This window comes from Saccopteryx bilineata, chromosome 4 (genome assembly GCF_036850765.1).
Source record: "Saccopteryx bilineata isolate mSacBil1 chromosome 4, mSacBil1_pri_phased_curated, whole genome shotgun sequence".
Taxonomy (NCBI): Eukaryota; Metazoa; Chordata; class Mammalia; order Chiroptera; family Emballonuridae; genus Saccopteryx; species Saccopteryx bilineata.
The window spans coordinates 178876470-178893877 of NC_089493.1; the positions used below are offsets into that span (position 1 = coordinate 178876470).

At 42.9% G+C, this 17408-nt stretch overlaps 1 protein-coding gene across 2 annotated transcripts in view; it reads left to right on the top strand.

Moving 5' to 3' along the window:
* Window positions 1-14919, top strand: part of MRPL22 (mitochondrial ribosomal protein L22) — a 32878-nt gene extending 17959 nt beyond the window's left edge. For both annotated transcript variants that reach the window (XM_066273103.1, XM_066273102.1), the window contains 4 exons: window positions 1969-2034; window positions 3071-3148; window positions 6829-6898; window positions 14627-14919. In XM_066273103.1, the coding sequence (XP_066129200.1) occupies window positions 2014-2034; window positions 3071-3148; window positions 6829-6898; window positions 14627-14838 (381 nt within the window). In that variant the 5' untranslated portion in view covers window positions 1969-2013 and the 3' untranslated portion in view covers window positions 14839-14919. The remainder of the gene's footprint in view (window positions 1-1968; window positions 2035-3070; window positions 3149-6828; window positions 6899-14626) is intronic.
* Window positions 14920-17408: the final 2489 nt, after the last annotated feature.

The window sequence follows — 17408 nt, forward strand, 5'->3', positions numbered from 1 at the left end:
CCATATGAACAACTCCAAACCTACTTTGCCCCACACTGTATATCAAAACTGTTTGAACAATCATATCTATAAGTCATATTTTAAATTAATAAACTAATGAAAACATTGATAAAAAGTCATGCTTATATATACTTTAATAATGTAGATTATCTTGGCTCTTGTAAGGACTTTTGTTAAGTGGTATTTTTTTTTTTGTCATTTGAATAATTATATACATTTTCTTTAAAAATTAACTTCTTTAAAAGTTCCTGGTTGATGTTTCATGATTTAGACTTTTACTTCATTGGATGATAACTACTTTATGCCATTATATCCTAATTTACCTCATTTACCATACAGGTTAGTTAATGCAGTGATACTTAGCCAGGCCTTCTGACCTCCAGCTTGGCCACGATAGGTTTATTTACTGAGATTTAGGTTTATCTTCAGAAAGCATCCTTAGACATTGCACCTGCCTAAAGTAAATGTTGATCTTCTTAGTTTTATAAGAGGGTGATTGAAGAACTTTTCCCTTTTTAGTAAACTTTTTTTTTTTTTTTTAAGGAAGAGAGAGACAGGCAGGAAGGGAGAAGGGTGAGAAGCATTAACTCATAGTTGCGTCACATTAGTTGTTCATTGATTGCTTCTCATACATGTCTTGACTGAGGGGCTCTAGCCAAGCCAGTGGCCCCTTGCTCAAGCTGGTGACCTCTGGGTCTCCAACCTGGTTATTCAGCGTCCCAGGTTGACACTTGATCCACTATGCCATGACCAGTCAGACATTTTTGTAAATCTTTGATTCCCTTTTTCCCATGCTATTGCCAGAATTACAATATCTTTTTTACAAATTTGAAGAGAATTATATACAATTCAGGTTCAAAGATAGCCCACTATGGGATACCAAAAATGGAAAGGTTTTGTGTGAAGGATTTTTTGAGGGTATTAATTTTTGCAGATTAGTATCATCAGTCATGACAGTTCTGTTTCCTCTCCCAGGCACCCCAGAATACCTTATTGTTGAAAATGTACTTAGGGTTTGCTCCTGTTTCCAGCCTGCCAGCTTCTATTGCAACTGAAATGAAGTCTGCTACAGATTAAAAGATGGCCACTTGAGAAAACTCGGCTGTTTCTAAGGCATTGGAAATTTTCCTGCAGGAGTGGGAATGTTAGAAAATTCTGAGGTCTCCTTGCTATTGCTTGCCATGGCAAATATTTCCTAATTTTTAAAAAATTTATTGATTTTAGAGGGGGAGGAAGAGGAATAGAGAGAGAGAGAGAGAGAGAGAGAGAAACAGCTAGGTCTGTTTCCTAAATTTTTCAAAGTGGCATTAGGTGCTGGATTATATGTTTCATAAGTTAGACCTACTTTTACTTCTTTCGAATAACTATTTTGCACATTATATCCTAACATAACTTTAACTCACCTACTGTACAGGCTAGTTAATAACATAAGTAGTAGTGGAAAGAATCTGGGTTTTAGAGTCAGAGCCGGGGAACTTTGAAGCTACATCTGCCGGACCTTGTATTAGGAATTCATGTACTTCCCTGTACGGCACTTCGGCTTCCAGCTTTGTTTCTCACAAGCTTTCGGATCTTGAACAAGTCGCTTGTTTTCTCTGATTTTCACTTTGTGAAAGTATTATCAAGTGTTTCATCTGGTGAGCCTGTGCTCAAGCCATCATCCTCGGGGTTTCAAACCTGGGACCTCAGGGTCCCAGGTCGGCACTTTATCCACTGTGCCACCACCAGTCAGACTCATTAGTTGATATGTGTGCCCTGACTGGGGATCAAACCTGCAACTTGGCATATCAGGACAACACTTGATCCAACTGAGCTACCCGGCGAGGGCTGCAAATTGTTAATAGTAGTTTTATTTCTTATGGCAGCATTTTCATTAGGCATAGAAAGTCAAAACTTTATTTACAGTATGTTACCGTCATTTTGATATAAACTTGCTAAAGTTTCTTTTCTTCTTCTTCTATTTGTAAGGAAATCTACCATTGTCGAAGACAAATAAAGTATAGCAAAGACAAGATGTGGTATTTGGCAAAATTGGTAAGCTAAAATGACTTTTGTCATATAATACTTAGGAAAAGAAGCTAAGCTGTCACTTTCCCCCCAGGATTTGAAAACTCTAAATAAATTTCCCCAGTTTCTCTAAAAAGTGAGGAGTGTAATTGCATGTTCAGACAATTAAGAGATAACTCAAAAGTGATTGCTTAGAGGTGAGTGATTTTGTTTGATTCTACCTTTCTTCTGAGAAGCTGTCACGTTGGATACATAGATATTTAGAACAAAGGCATCAGGAATCTGGCTGTAACCAGAGAATGCAGAAAGCAAGTTTACTCACATGTAAAGGTTGATTCACCCTGATTTAAAACTGTTGCTTTCTAAGTTTTTTTTCTCTGGAAAATGAAATTTTGATATGAGAGGAGACAAGCAACAAATTTACAAGTAACAGATTTATCCTTCAGAAGAAAGAGATGCCTTTAAGGCCTGATGTGGTCCTTGCCAACCCATGACCTCTCTCTGTTGTGTCTTTCTCTCTTTTATTGATAATTTTTCCATTGATTTGAGAGAGTTAGAGAAAGAGAAGGAGGGAAAGAGAGGGTGAGCAAGGGAAAAGGGAAGAGAGAAAGATGTAGAAAGAGAAGCAAGCATCAACTCGTTCCACGTAGTTGTTCCGTTTTTAGTTACACACTTGTTGGTTGCTTCTCATATATGCCCTGTCCAGGGATTGAACCGGAGATCTGGGGCTCAGGGATGACTCTATCCACTGAGCCACCTGGCCAGGGCCTGCTCTCTTCTTTAATACTATTGAAACTATTGACAATCTAGGTTTTATGGTTAACATGTTTAAGCTTGAAGAGGGCGGTATCCCTTCTCAAACTTTTCTTTTGCCTGCATTTAGTTTGTTATTTTATTTAAACATTCACCCCGTTTTATTGAGGTATAATTGACTTGTAACTACTTAGCTATTTTTAGAACTTATTTAGATTATGTGAGGCTTTTCTTTTTATTGAAAAGGAGAATATTGACTTGGTAAATGAATTTTGTTTATTTTCTCTTGTCTGTCACCCTTTAATTCTAGATTCGAGGAATGTCCATTGACCAGGCTTTGGCTCAGTTGGAATTCAGTGACAAAAAAGGAGCCCAAATAATTAAAGAGGTAAACTGGGATTTGAGGTGTGGGGTGCATAGTTGTACTGCAAGTGTTGGTAAGCTCAGCCTAAATTCTGAATTTCCTGGTGTTAATGCATAGTTTATATAATGCGATTTAAAGTGCTCAGGTTCATTAACTTTGTTATACCTCTGAATGTTGTGTGCTTTAAACATTTTTTCCTGAGATGCTTTCATTTGCACCAGACATTTATATTTGAAGTGATAGTGATAAATCTTATTATTTATTTATTTTTATTCAGTGAGAGGAGGGGAGGCAGAGAGACAGACTCATGTATGCACCCCAACCAGGATCCACCGGCAAGCCCACTGGGGGGTGATGCTCTGTTCAGCTAGGGTGTTGCCCTGTTGCTCAGCAATTGAGCTCTTCTTAGTGCCTGAAGCAGATGCCATGGAGCCATCCTCAGCGCCCGGGGCCAACTCCCTCCAATTGAGCTGTGGTTGCAGGAGAGGAAGAGAGAGAGTGAGAGAGAGAAGCAGGGGTGGGGGTGGGTGGTGGGTGAGGGGGTGAGGGTGGAGAAGCAGATGGGCGCTTCTCCTGTGTGCTCTTACTGGGAATTGAACCTGGGACATCAGTACACTGGGCTGACATTCTACCACTGAGCCAACTATGCTAAATCTTATTTTTAATATTTTGGGGCCTGATATGTTTTTTAGAAAAAATTTTTTTTTAAGAATTCCCCAATTAAGAGTTTATGATTTTTTTGTGTGTTTCTGAAGTGAGAAGCAGGGAGGCAGAGAGACAGACTCCCACATATGCCTGACCAGGATCCACCTGGCAAGCCCACTAGGGGATGATGCTCTGCCCATCTGGGGCATTGTTCTCTTGCAATGGGAGCCATTCTAGCACCTGAGGCGGAGGCCATGGAGCCATCCTCAGTGCCTGGGCCAACTTTGCTCCAGTGGAGCCTTGGCTGCCGGAGGGGAAGAGAGATGTAGAGAGAAAGGAGAGGGGGAAGAGTGGAGAAGCAGATGGGCGTCTCTCCTGTGTGCCCTGGCTGGGAATTGAACCTGGGACTTCCACACGATGGGCCAATGTTCTACATTGAGCCAACTGGCCAGGGCCAAGAGTTTATGATTTTATAACTAGTTGATTGGAAAGAGAATTGGATTCTGGAGACTTGGAGTCTAGTTCTTTCTCTGTCTGATATTTCTGTTGTGACTATGGACAAGATAATCTGTCTGGTCCCATTTTTCTTATTTATAAACTAAGTGGGACTGGATTAGATGATCTTAAAAGGCCCAGCTCTAAACGTAGCTGATTCACTATGTAAAAATATGCTAATGGTAAGTGTGCTAACTCTTCACAAAGCTGGGTGAGGACATCTAGGGACATCAGCATTGTTCTCTGTACTTCAGTTAAGTCTCTCACCTAAAGTCAGATCTTGTCTTTTCAGGTTAGTAGGTGAATAGTTAAGATCAATGGATTCAGACTTCTAAGACATTCCATTGTATTATACACACACACACACACAGTGTATATATATGTATATATGTGTATATATTATTTTTTTTAAAATGGGTAAATCAGTTCTTTTATTTTTTAAGATTTTTATTCATTGATTTTACAGAGAGGAGAGAGAGGTGGGGTAACAAGAACTATCAACTCATAGTTGCTTCACTTTAATTGTTCATTGATTACTTCTCATATGTGCCTTGCTCGGGCAAACCCAGGGTTTTGAACCAGCAGCCTCGGTGCTCCAGGTCCACACTGTCCACTGCGCCACCACAGGCCAGGCATGTGTATATTTAATTCAAGTGAGAATGTAGTTACCAAGCATCTGTTGTGTATCCAACCTTGTACTGTGTTCCTTATCTTTAAAGAAGTGAAAGATCTGGTTTCTGTTATTTCTTTGTTTCATTTTCTTTATGATTTCTTAAAATTTTTATTGACTTTATTGAAGTGATGTTTGTTAATAAAGGTATATATCAATATGTTCTGCCGCAGCCAGATAGCTTGGTTGGTTAGAGAAGTGGTCAGCAAACTCATTAGTCAGCAGAGCCAAATATCAACAGTACAACGATTGACATTTCTTTTGAGAGCCAAATTTTTTAAACTTAAACTATACAGGTAGGTACATTCCTTATCGAGGTAGCGCCTGCACGTGGTATTTTGTGGAAGAGCCACACTCAAGGGGCCAAAAGCCACATGTTGTTCACGAGCCACAGTTTTCTGACCAGGGGTTAGAGCAGGGGTCTCAAATTCGCAGCCCGCCGAACAATTTTGTGCGGCCCGCAGACTAATCCACGAAGTTCAAAATATTTTGGATAAAATTAAGTAAGCCTAGGGGCCTACTTGTATTTTTCATTTCTCTAGCATCCTAGCTAGATATTAGCTTAGTTAACAGCAGTTGTGATGCGAACTACAGTTTCTGGGTGTTTTGTGACACTGAGTAAACTGCATGTACGATTGTGCTTGTTGTACTGATTTTTTTTTGTTTTCAACTGCAGTGAGAAAAGTGTTGCGTAACAGTTGCCTTTTGTAGACCTAGTGCGGCCCACCGAACGGCTGTGATCTTGCTCTGCGGCCCACATGCTGAGTTGAGTTTGAGACCCCTGGGTTAGAGCATTAAGAGCTGTCCCAGTACACAAAAGTTGCAGGTTCATTCCTCAGTCAGGGCACATATAGGAACAGATGGATATTTCTGTCTCTCTGTTTCTCTCTTCTCTAAAGTCAATTTTTAAAAAAGGTATATATATATGTTTCCAACTGTACAATTCTGTACGTTGTAGTGTGTGTTCTCCACCCCAAGGGTCTCTTATTTCTGACAATTGTCCTATTTTAAAAAATGTACTCTGGGGGAAGTTAATTCAGAATATCTATGGAGTTTCAATTTAATCATTCTTAAAGGAAGTTTTCAAGTGTGATATTCTGTACTTGCCTGATGTCAATGGTTACTGTTTAAACTCAGTAACCTGAGTTTAAGTATTTTCAATAAGATTTAGCTCTTGAGCCTGACCAGGCGGTGGCGCAGTGGATAGAGCGTCGGACTGGGATGCCAAGGACCCAGGTTCGAGACCACCAGCTTGAGCGCGCACTCATTTGGCTTGAGCAAAAAAAAAAGCTCACCAGCTTGGACCCAAGGTCACTGGCTCAAGCAAGGGGTTACTCGGTCTGCTGAAGGCCCGCGGTCAAGGCACATATGAGAAAGCAATCAATGAACAACTAAGGTGTCACAATGAGAAACTGATGATTGATGCTTCTCGTCTCTCTCCCCGTTCCTGTCTGTCTGTTCCTATCTATTCCTTTCTCTGACTCTCTCTCGGCCTCTATAGAAAGAAAAAAAAGAAAAAAATATTAAAAAAAGAAAAAGATTTAGCTCTTGAGCTTCTTGAACTTTTTGGCCAGTCTCAGCCTCAGAGACGTAATCTTCATCAGCGAGGGCGCTGCTGCAAGCGCTGCTGTCTCCTTCACAGCCTGTGCGTTCCCTTTAGAACAGCCGGGCGGACTCTGTTTCCTGCATTTGCAGTGCTGGTCTGAGGGAGGAAAGCTCCCTCTATCCCTTTTCCTTGGTCACGTTACATTTGATATTCTCTTTTTAAAATTGAATACACAATGGAGGCATGTGATTAGCAGTCATAGAATAGAGATAGCAACAAGAAATGAAAATTTAATTCCATTTTAGTTCAGGGTCAGCCATATGAATGCCTTTCTTTTCTTTGGTTAAGGTTCTTTTAGAAGCACAAGATATGGCGGTGAGAGACCACAATGTGGAATTTAGATCCAATTTATACATAGGTAAGAGCTTTACAATTTTTAATGTTGGAAAATGTCTTGTAATAGCAATGCCAAGTTCTTTATCTAACAGCAGTCTTTGATATCTAATTCCTTAGGACTGGGTTTGCCACTTAAAAATTGCTGATAATGCCTTATTTTTCAGCCTTCAGCATGCTAATGTTAATCAGTTATAAATGGTAATAGGCTGACTGCTTTATTGTTGCCTATTCTGTAATGAGAATGAGATTATCAAACCTGTTGCCAGTAATTATTGAATAATGGCTACTAAGGTGATATGTGGAGTGGTCCTTTAATCATAACAAAATTAAGAAAGAACATAACTGATTTTGTTTTGTTGGGTTTTTTTTTTTTTGGTTTTTTTTTTTTTTTTTTTTTTTGCATTTTTCTGAAGCTGGAAACAGGGAGAGACAGTCAGACAGACTCCCGCATGCGCCCGACCGGGATCCACCCGGCACGCCCACCATGGGGCGACGCTCTGCCCACCAGGGGGCGATGCTCTGCCCATCCTGGGCATCTCCATGTTGCGACCAGAGCCACTCTAGCACCTCAGGCAGAGGCCACAGAGCCATCCCCAGCGCCTGGGCCATCCTTGCTCCAATGGAGCCTCGGCTGCGGGAGGGGAAGAGAGAGACAGAGAGGAAGGTGCGGCAGAGGGGTGGAGAAGCAAATGGGCGCCTCTCCTGTGTGCCCTGGCCGGGAATCGAACCCGGGTCCTCTGCACGCTAGGCCGACGCTCTACCGCTGAGCCAACCGGCCAGGGCATAACTGATTTTGTTTTAAACGGATTATTTGTCGACCCAAAGAAGGTACGTACAAGGATCATAGGTGGACCTAAAAGAATCTTTGTTTATAATGTGCCAAGCCAGGTGCCTACTCCATAAGAGTGTCCGGTAAGTGAGCCTTCAGTCACCAGAATGGAAAATCTGTTTAATTGTGAGGTCGAGGGACCCTAGAAGACCCAGATGACCCAGTGCTTGGTCTTTTTGGTATCACATCTTGAAGCATTCTCTCTGGTTTGTGTGCTTGTTCCAACATCAAATTAGACTTGTACATAAAATGCTTTGGGAAGCGTTTGTACAAATATAAGGACTTTTTTGTAGTGTACCTTTCACACAGCTCTGTTCCCAGAAAGAGATCAGCGTTTATCACCAAGCTCCCTTGCCCCCTCCCGACACCGCAGCGAAGTGGAGCAGTGTTGGAGGTAATGTTTCCCCCTCACTTTAGCAGCCGGTACTCCTAACCTCAGCAGTTTTGTAAGCAAACAAAGATGTTGATGTCAAAGCAAAATATTCTCCATTTGCCAAACCTACGTATCAGAAGGATTATTTCATCATAAGGTTTTTAAAATTCAAGAGATGGGGAACTGATACTCTTCAAGTAGAGGAAGAAAGGCTGAATCATTATGGGGGAGATTAGAGTACTTTATAATTTTTCAACAATTGGAGTACAAAGGAATCATCTAAGTTTGCTGTGTCACGTGACCCGTGTCCTGGGGCAGATCCTTGCTCCAGTCAGTGGTGATCTCATTTCCGCTCTCTGGGATCATCTAAGTTTTCTGTGTCACGTAACCCGTGTCCTGGGGCAGATCCTTGCTCCGGTCAGTGGTGATCTCATTTACACTCTCTGGGACCTGGGGCCGCAGCCCTGCTACTTCTCAGGTTCAAATGGGTTGAGATTTTCCATTGAAATACCTCATTTTTAAAATCGAAGCTGGTATAACTAATATTCTGATACGTGCATGGATGCCAAAGGAAATCAACACTGCATCTCAGAAGATTCAGGGCCACAGGAGTTAGTCTTAAGCATTTTCTCCTGGGAGCAGCCTGAGCAGATAATGCCGGGAGCACCCAGAATTATTGGAGGAGGTGAAATGGATGAAGAGCAAGGCCGTTTGCTTAAAACCTCGTGGTGACCTTCCTGCTCCGTGGCTGAATATCAAGTCAAAGTTAATTAGTTTTATTCAATCTCACTGGCATGTTTGGGCTTCTTAGCTGATAGACAACACCTTGCAATGGAATTCAGATGCAATGAAATAGAATTTGTCTTCAAACCCATTTTAATAACTGTAGTGGAGAGAGAGCATGAAGAGTGGAATCCTGTCCCCCCAAATGAATGAGCCAAGTTCATTGCTGCCCTCAAGCAAAAATCAGCACAACCAAATCGCCGTGAATGGGCCTTTAACTCATTGGGCTCTGCTGCGGTTTCTTCTGACAAATGTCTGTCCCACCTGCACCTTCTTTTCATGTAGTTTTGTGTAAAAATCTCTTTTCTTAAGTAGGGATGGTACTTTGTATTTGTCTCATGATTTAAAAACTCGTTTACTAAGCATTTTATTGCCTCATTCCATGAAGAGTGAGAAAGAGTCGATACGTTCAGGAAGATGAAGTGTCTTGCACACGTCAGACGTGTTATCCTTGTGTTTGCCCGATGCCCCGATTAGAGTCTTCTGGGTTCTTACAAAAATACAGATTCTAAGGCCTCACCATTGGGAAAGGCCTACGTATTTCATTCTATAGACTTCTTGTAAGATTTTGAAGGACTAGCTCCTTATTGGCTACCATTTCATCTCAGCAATGGCCCTTTCAGTCACCTGAGATAATTAAGTATAAGGTTTTTTTTTTACCTTTTTATTTTTAATTTATTGTGTTAACATGGTTTTAAGTGTCCCACTCAAGAAACACACTCCACACACCGCATCATGGTCCGCCCCCTGGCCCATGCAAAGTCTCTTTCCAAAGTATAGGTATTTTAAAAGAAGTGTTTTTTGGTAGCATATGTTCTCATTATACAGTAATTTCTTCAAATGCCTGTCATCAGTCTGAAGCTAATACCTGGTGTTGCATGACCACACACTTGGAAAGTTCATTTCCCTTTCAAACTTATAATGATGACTAATGGCACTGTGAATAGCCTTAACAAGTGGACACGGACTAATAAAATGTCACTGCTTAGTGATTCATGGGGTCTGAAGTGATTCACTAGAGAGTGATCAGCTGACTTTGTAAATCAGTCTTCTGGGCTGAGATCGAGGAAGTGGGGAGGGGAGGGGAGGGTTTCTAATGTTAAAATTGTCAAAGTTCTCTTTTATCTAAATGCTAGTTATAGGAAATACTGACATTATTTTAAATACATGGTGTCTCCTGGGCATTGCCTTTGGAAGGTTGTTCCCATGTTTGAGATGTCTTAATGTTTTTTCTCTTATTCAGAAAGGGTCTCAGTACCTTCTATGTGGACACTGTGCACACACGTAATGGTGTGTCTTTTATAGCAATTTCAAATGTTTAGCACAAATGTTCTGTTCTTTGCCAGTAATAGCCCTTTGGAAGGATACACAAATTTTTCTTCTGAGTTGGAACAAAACTATATACACTGTTGAGTGTTATATGTTCTTGGAAAACTTTGAAACTTATTAGAATTTGGGCAAACTTACCAGATATCTGTATTAAAGTTATGACAATTAGCAGAGGATGTATTTTACAATCATGTCTATTTCTTGTGGAGCATGGATTTCTGGGACAGTACAAAAGCTTGAAGAAGTGAGAGGAAATATGAACACTTACACAAGATAGCCTATAGTTTGGGACCACAAAGAGTAATATAGTGAAACAGTATTGGAGTAGAGGAGATCAGTATGGGTTAGAATAGTCATGGAGATTTTTGTACAAAAATTTGGCTTTATTTATTTATTTTTTTTGTATTTTTCTGAAGTGAGAAGTGGGGGAGAGGCAGACAGACAGACTCCCGCATGCATCCAACCGAGATCCACCAGCATGCACACCAGAGGTGATGTTCAGCCCCTCTGGGGAATTGCTCCGTTGCAACCAGAGCCATTCTAGTGCCTGAGGCGGAGGCCATGGAGCCATCCTCAGTGCCCAGGCCAACTTTGTTCTAATGGAGCCTTGGCTGTGGGAGGGTAAGAGAGAGAGAGAGGAAGGAGAGGGGGAAGGGTGGAGAAGCAGATGGGCGCTTCTCCTGTGTGCCCTAACCGGGAATTGAACTCGGGTCTTTCACACGCTGGGCTGACACTCTACCGCTTGAGCCAGCTGGCCAGGGCCCCAAAATTTGACTTTTGAACATAGCTTTTAGGGATCTGAAAGAGTGTTCGGGAGGAGAGAAGACCGTCAGTGAGGTGAGCACACGCAGAGGCGCACGGGTTGGAATGGGCAGTGATTGGTGCAGTGAGTGAATGGTGTGAAGGAAGCAGAGGGCTGGCCTAGAGAAGACACAGTCAGAGGGTGGGTTGGGCGCGATGCCGTAGTGGTGAGCACGGCAGGTGGGCTTTGGTTAAGACCATATCAAAGAGGAACCACAGGACATTTTGGGCAAGGGCTTTATGTTAGTAAGGCAGTGTTTTAGGACTGTTCAACTCTAAGCAATGGTTTCAAAATTGTGCTGTGGGGCCTCCAGGGGTGGGACCTGCAGCAAACAGAAGGGCTTCTTGATCTCTTGGTCACTGCTGTGTCCTGGGAGCCCAGGATGGAGCCTGGTACCCAGGAGGAACTCATTTGCTGGGTGAATGAATGGCACAGGTTTGTGTCTCCCCACCCGTGTTCCAGTCAAAGCAGACCCACATGACAGTGGGGTTGTATGTATTGTTGCATTGAAACTGAAGTGGTTCCATACAGAAATGCTTAGAAACCCCTAGCATACAGAATCAGAGGAGGAGAGGCTGGAGGAGGGGGGACCAGGAACCAGTCTGGAATCTAGATTCTAAGTTCTGACTATATTCAGACCTCAGAGTAGCTGTGTTGCGTATTCCCATTAGAGTGTATTAAAGAATCCCAGTGTTTCAGTAGAATTAATGTTGTTTTTTTTTTGACATAAAAACTGATGGTATTATGTGCCATTAAGATAGGCGGGTGAAAAGAAAAAGATAGGTGGGGTGATATTTTTTGGCTTGACAGGCATTTAGCAGGTATTGAGAATCTACTTATGTGTTTTGGGGAAGACAGAGGAAAATGGCAGTTAACATGGCCCCTGACAGTATAGATCAGGGGTCCCCAAACTTTTTACACAGGGGGCCAGTTCACTGTCCCTCAGACCGTTGGAGGGCAGGACTATAAAAAAAACTATAAACAAATCCCTATGCACACTGCACATATCTTATTTTAAAGTAAAGAAACAAAACGGGAACAAATACATTATTTAAAATAAAGAACAAGTAAATTTAAATCAACAAACTGACCAGTATTTCAATGGGAACTATGCTCCTCTCACTGACTACCAATGAAAGAGGTGCCCCTTCCGGAAGTGCAGTGGGGGCGGATAAATGGCCTCAGGGGGCCGTAGTTTGGGGACCCCTGGTGTAGATTCATTGTGTTTTGATTTGTTGTTGTAGTGCTACACAGTTAGCTGGTCTCGATACTTCTTTCACTGGAGTAGTGTACCTTATCCTCAGAGTATTCGCAAGTTGGTGCTCCAGTTGGGTAGAGTAGCAGTTTTGAATAGAAGCAGCCACCATGTTTGTAAAATGCTTTGTAGAAGTTTTGTGCACTCTTTCCAGCATCATTATTTGTAGGTTTCTTCCTGACGGATAGATCTAGGGAACCTTTCTGACACTTCATTATAAAGTGATTTGGATAATGCTATTTTCTCTTAGAAAATTCTTTAAATTTTTTTTTATTAAGGTATAATTGACATACAACATTATTTTAGTTTCAAATGTACAACATAATGATTCAGTATTTCTACATATTGTGAAATGATTACCACAATAAGTCTAATTAATATCCATCACCAAACATAGTTACAGAATTTTTTTCACATGATAAGAGCTTTCAGATATGTGTCATTAACTATAGTTGCCGGGCAGTACATTGTAACCCATGACTTGTGTGTTGTGTTTTTTTATAACTGTACGCTTGTACCTTTTGACCACCTTGGAAACTCTTAAACTCGTTTCTCGAGTGCCTAGTCGATGAAGTTGATAGAAGAGCAGTAGCTCTTTCCTCACCTCCTGAGACCCTAGGCAGTTTTCTTCATCACTTTGTCCTTAGCTTTCCCATTGGCTGAGCTAGGATGCTCCTGCCGAGACCCATTTTGTGAGAGGATTGCGGTTAGAGGGCTGTCCAGTGCGTACTCTGCTATGGTCCCTGCGTTCGTAAACGCAGTTATGTCGCAGTAAGAATATACATATGGAGAGTATTGAAGTGAATTAATTTGATATGTAGTTATAGAGTTTACCTTTCTTTTAAAATTTAAATTTACTGAGTTTAGATAAAGAGGAAAGGAGGGAGGGAGAGAGAAACACCAATTGATTGTTTCCCTTACTTCTGCATTTATTGGTGTCTCTGGGGACTGAACCCACAGCCTTGCCATATTGGGATGATACTCTAACCAACTGAGCTACCTGGCCAGAGCAATATTTTGCCTCTTGACAAGGCTTATTAAATTGAATTAAAAAGTGCCCTGGCCGGTTGGCTCAGCGGTAGAGCGTCGGCCTAGCGTGCGGAGGACCCGGGTTCGATTCCCGGCCAGGGCACACAGGAGAAGCGCCCATTTGCTTCTCCACCCCTCCGCCGCACTTTCCCTCTCTGTCTCTCTCTTCCCCTCCCGCAGCCAAGGCTCCATTGGAGCAAAGATGGCCCGGGCGCTGGGGATGGTTCTGTGGCCTCTGCCCCAGGCGCTAGAGTGGCTCTGGTCGCAACATGGCGACGCCCAGGATGGGCAGAGCGTCGCCCCATGGTGGGCGTGCCGGGTGGATCCCGGTCGGGCGCATGCGGGAGTCTGTCTGACTGTCTCTCCCTGTTTCCAGCTTCAGAAAAAAAAAAAAAAAAAAAAAAGAAAAAAAAAATTGAATTAAAAAGTAACTAAATAAATTCAGAAAATAACAGAAGGTGGTTATTACTGATTTACTGTGGGTGCACAGATTTCTTATGTAGTATTAAAGAGTTTTTCAAATTTTATGAGGTCAAACTGTGACATGAAGAATGGGGAATGGGAGATGAGGGGACAGTTGTGATTCAGGAGTTCCTAAAACTGGCTGTGAATCAGAACGGGAGGGAGGCAGGATGGGCATGGTTGTGTTTGCTCAGGATGTATTTTCCAAGGCCCACCTCAAATGTACTAAATTGCAATTTCCAGGGATGGCGTCTTGGCATCAGCATTTGTTCCCTAGGTTATTTGATGTAGCTAGCTTAAGGACCAGCGTTTGGGAACCATTGGTTCCAGGGGCTTCTCATCACAATTAGAATAAAATAAAAACTCCTTACCTCACTCTACAAGGCTCTGCAGCTTGTTTACTGTGCTTGAACAGGCTGGTTTTCTTTCTGTTCCTAAAACAGGCCAAGCACATTCCTACCATTGGGCCTTTGCACTTGCTGTCTCTGCCTGGAACACTTTGCCCCTAGATATTTGCACAGATTATTCATTCTGGCCTCGGATCAAATGTCTCTTCCTCAAGGATGCCTCTTTACACCGGCCCCCAAACTGAAGTTGCCCCGACACCTAATCCGCCTGTCACGTCATGGTTATTTTCTGTCTTTCTCCTTTATAACATATGCTGCATGGAGGCAGGGTCCTGACTAGTCTTCACTCTTGTTTCTCCAACGCCTAGAAGAGCCTGGTCCGTAGTCAGTGCTCGGGAGAGACTTGTTTGAGACCAGCCTCCTGTAGCCAGCAGGATGGCTGAGAATCCAGTCAAGGAAAGGACAGGAATTACTCAGCTGATCAGGTGTCGTCTTGTTAGTACAATCATCTCCTGTAATTCTCTTTTTCTTCCCTGTCCAGCTGAGTCCACCTCCGGGCGAGGCCAGTACCTGAAACGCATTCGCTACCATGGCAGAGGTCGCTCTGGGCTCATGGAGAAGGTTTTCTGCCATTATTTTGTGAAGTTGGTGGAAGGCCCTCCACCTCCACCCGAACCACCGAAGACAGCCGTCGCCCACGCCAAAGAGTATATCCAGGAGCTTCGGAACCGGACCATCATTCACACTCTGTGAGGGGTACTCGGACTCCACAGTGTAGATAGTTTGCCACTCATGTCCGAAACACAAACAGTAATTAAAGACAGATACTTTTTATGACTTGTCATTGAATTATTGAAATACAAAGTACAACTGCTAGCTTTCTGTGAGTATACAGTTGTCCATCTCTCTGAGCCTCTGGGTGTACTTTCTGCATTTGCAACTTGGAAGGGGAAATAGCTTGAAATATAACAGACTGTAATTCACTAGGCTTTTCTGAGTACCTTTTGAAGGGAATGTTAACTGTACAGCTAGTGTCCTGTAGGTGGAAGTTTTGATACTGGATTGCGTACCAGGCACCCCCAAACTACGGCCCACGGGCTGCATGCGGCCCCCTGAGGCCATTTATCCGGCCCCCGCCGCACTTCCAGAAGGGCCACCTCTTTCATTGGTGGTCAGTGAGAGGAGCACGGTATGTGGCGGCCCTCCAACGGTCTGAGGGACAGTGAACTGGCCCCCTGTGTAAAAAGTTTGGGGACCCCTGGAGACTATAGAATAGGAAAGTTTGTCCTTATGTCACTGGGTTTTCCCTTGGGACTGGGGCAGAGACTGGGGGCGTGAGCATAGCTGAATGTCTCATTGTGCTATTTTAGAGTGTTCTGTGGTTCTGTTATTCCCTTAGGCCATTGGGTGAATGATTATATTTTCCTTTACTGCTTTAGCAGTAACTTGAAATTACAGGAGTTCATTAGATATATTAATTTAAAACCCCCGAAACCCTTTAACTCAGAAAGTTTTCTAGTTATTAATAAAGACTGTTTTCTTGTCTGTTTCTAACATTGCTTTCTCATGGTTGGATATCTTGTTTAGGATTGATTCATTTTTCAGAGTGAATTCAGTTACAGAAAGAACTGAACCAATCTCAGCGCCGCATTCTAAAACAAGGCAGTAGGTGGCGCTCATGTACCTCTTGTTAGCAGAAAATTGTTAGTGTGAAATTCCAGCGTTCAGTACTAGCTGGCTCTCACTGATAAAATAGTTTCCGTTGACAAGAAGGTACTCTGTCCCTGGCCCTAGGTCATCGGTTCTCAAACTTCTGAACACGGAGGAAGAGCTGGGTGCTTACTAGTTCATGCAGGCTGCTGCGTTTTGCCCCGACGGTTCCGATCCCCTAGGTCCTGTTCGTTCCAGAAATCTGTGTTTTAAACAAGCACTTTCAAGAGATTCTGGTGGAGGGGACCACACTTTAAGAACACTCCTCTAATCAAATGAAGAATATTTTTTTAGTGCCATGTTTTAAGATGACATTAATCATAGCTACTATGTCCTGGAAGCTCGTTTTTGCCAACCTGTGGCATTATTTCACGTTGCCTTCACGACAGCCTGCAAACAGAGGTGTTGTTTTGCCACTTTATAAAGGAAGAAACCGAAGCATACAAGATTCAAGTTACTGCCCTCAGGTTCACAGAGCTTGTAACTATTGGAGCTATGATTTAAACTGGGTCTCTAAGGACCTGGTTCTGCGTCCCTAATGAACACGCAGGTGGGTTTTGTGCCTCTTCGGTGAACTGAACGTGTGGGCACAGGGCAAAGGGCTCGGCGGCAGAAGCCTTGAGGGTCAGGACAGCTCGATCCTGGGATCCTGAACTGTCGGAGCGTGGCCTCGTGGAAATAACACGAGTGGTAAAGGTGACCTTCATTCTAGTCCCGGCACACGCAGTAACCAGAAAGGACCGAGCGGGTCCCTGCCCTCCCTGGGAAGCAGGAGGCCACGAAGCTCTGTGTTCTCTGTAGACGACCTCTGGAATCACTGCCTGGGCCCTGCTCTCAGACTCGGAGAAGCAGAGTCTGGTGTGGGATACCAGGAAACGTGCCCCTTTCACCAGCACCCGGTGATGCGTGCTGGAGTGTCCCTGGGCCGCAGGATCTCTCCGCTGTCCTTCAGTGCAGGTGCTCCGTGACTCAGCCTGGCTTGGAGTTTTGATTTGCTCGGGTGTGACTAACACAGGCCAGGTGTGATGTGGACTCTATCACTATAAATTATGTAAATGAAGGTACTGCTTTAGTAAGGCGGTTCAAGCTATTCTGAAAAAGTTAAGGACAGAAACAGACCTTGGATTCTAATGAAGAAAGTCTGCTTGTGATGTAAGAGCATAAGTCATCATTTGGAACTGCCTCTGGTGTGTTAAAAAGGGTCATAATAGCTGACATGTAGCAGTATGTACATAGCACTGTTTTAAGTGTGTTAATATACATGATCTCAATTAATGAATCCCATTGTGACTAGTGCATAGTACATGCATCTGGTTGGTTTCCACGGCCAAATGTGCACTTTGTAACACATATGAACATTTTGGTCCCCACTTTTGAAGTTTAACGTTACTTGTTTGTGAACTAATGTCTATTATTCTTGTATGGCAATCTCTGAGTGCTTAGAATCTCCTTGTTTCTTTGTCCAAGGATTATGATAGACTTAAACTTTGTTGTTGGAGTGAAGCACCTTCAGAAAGTGCACCAATCACAAGTATATGGTTCAATAAATGATCAACTGGTGAACGTGCCCAGGTAACCAGCTGAAGAAATAGAACATGGTAGCAACCCTGAAG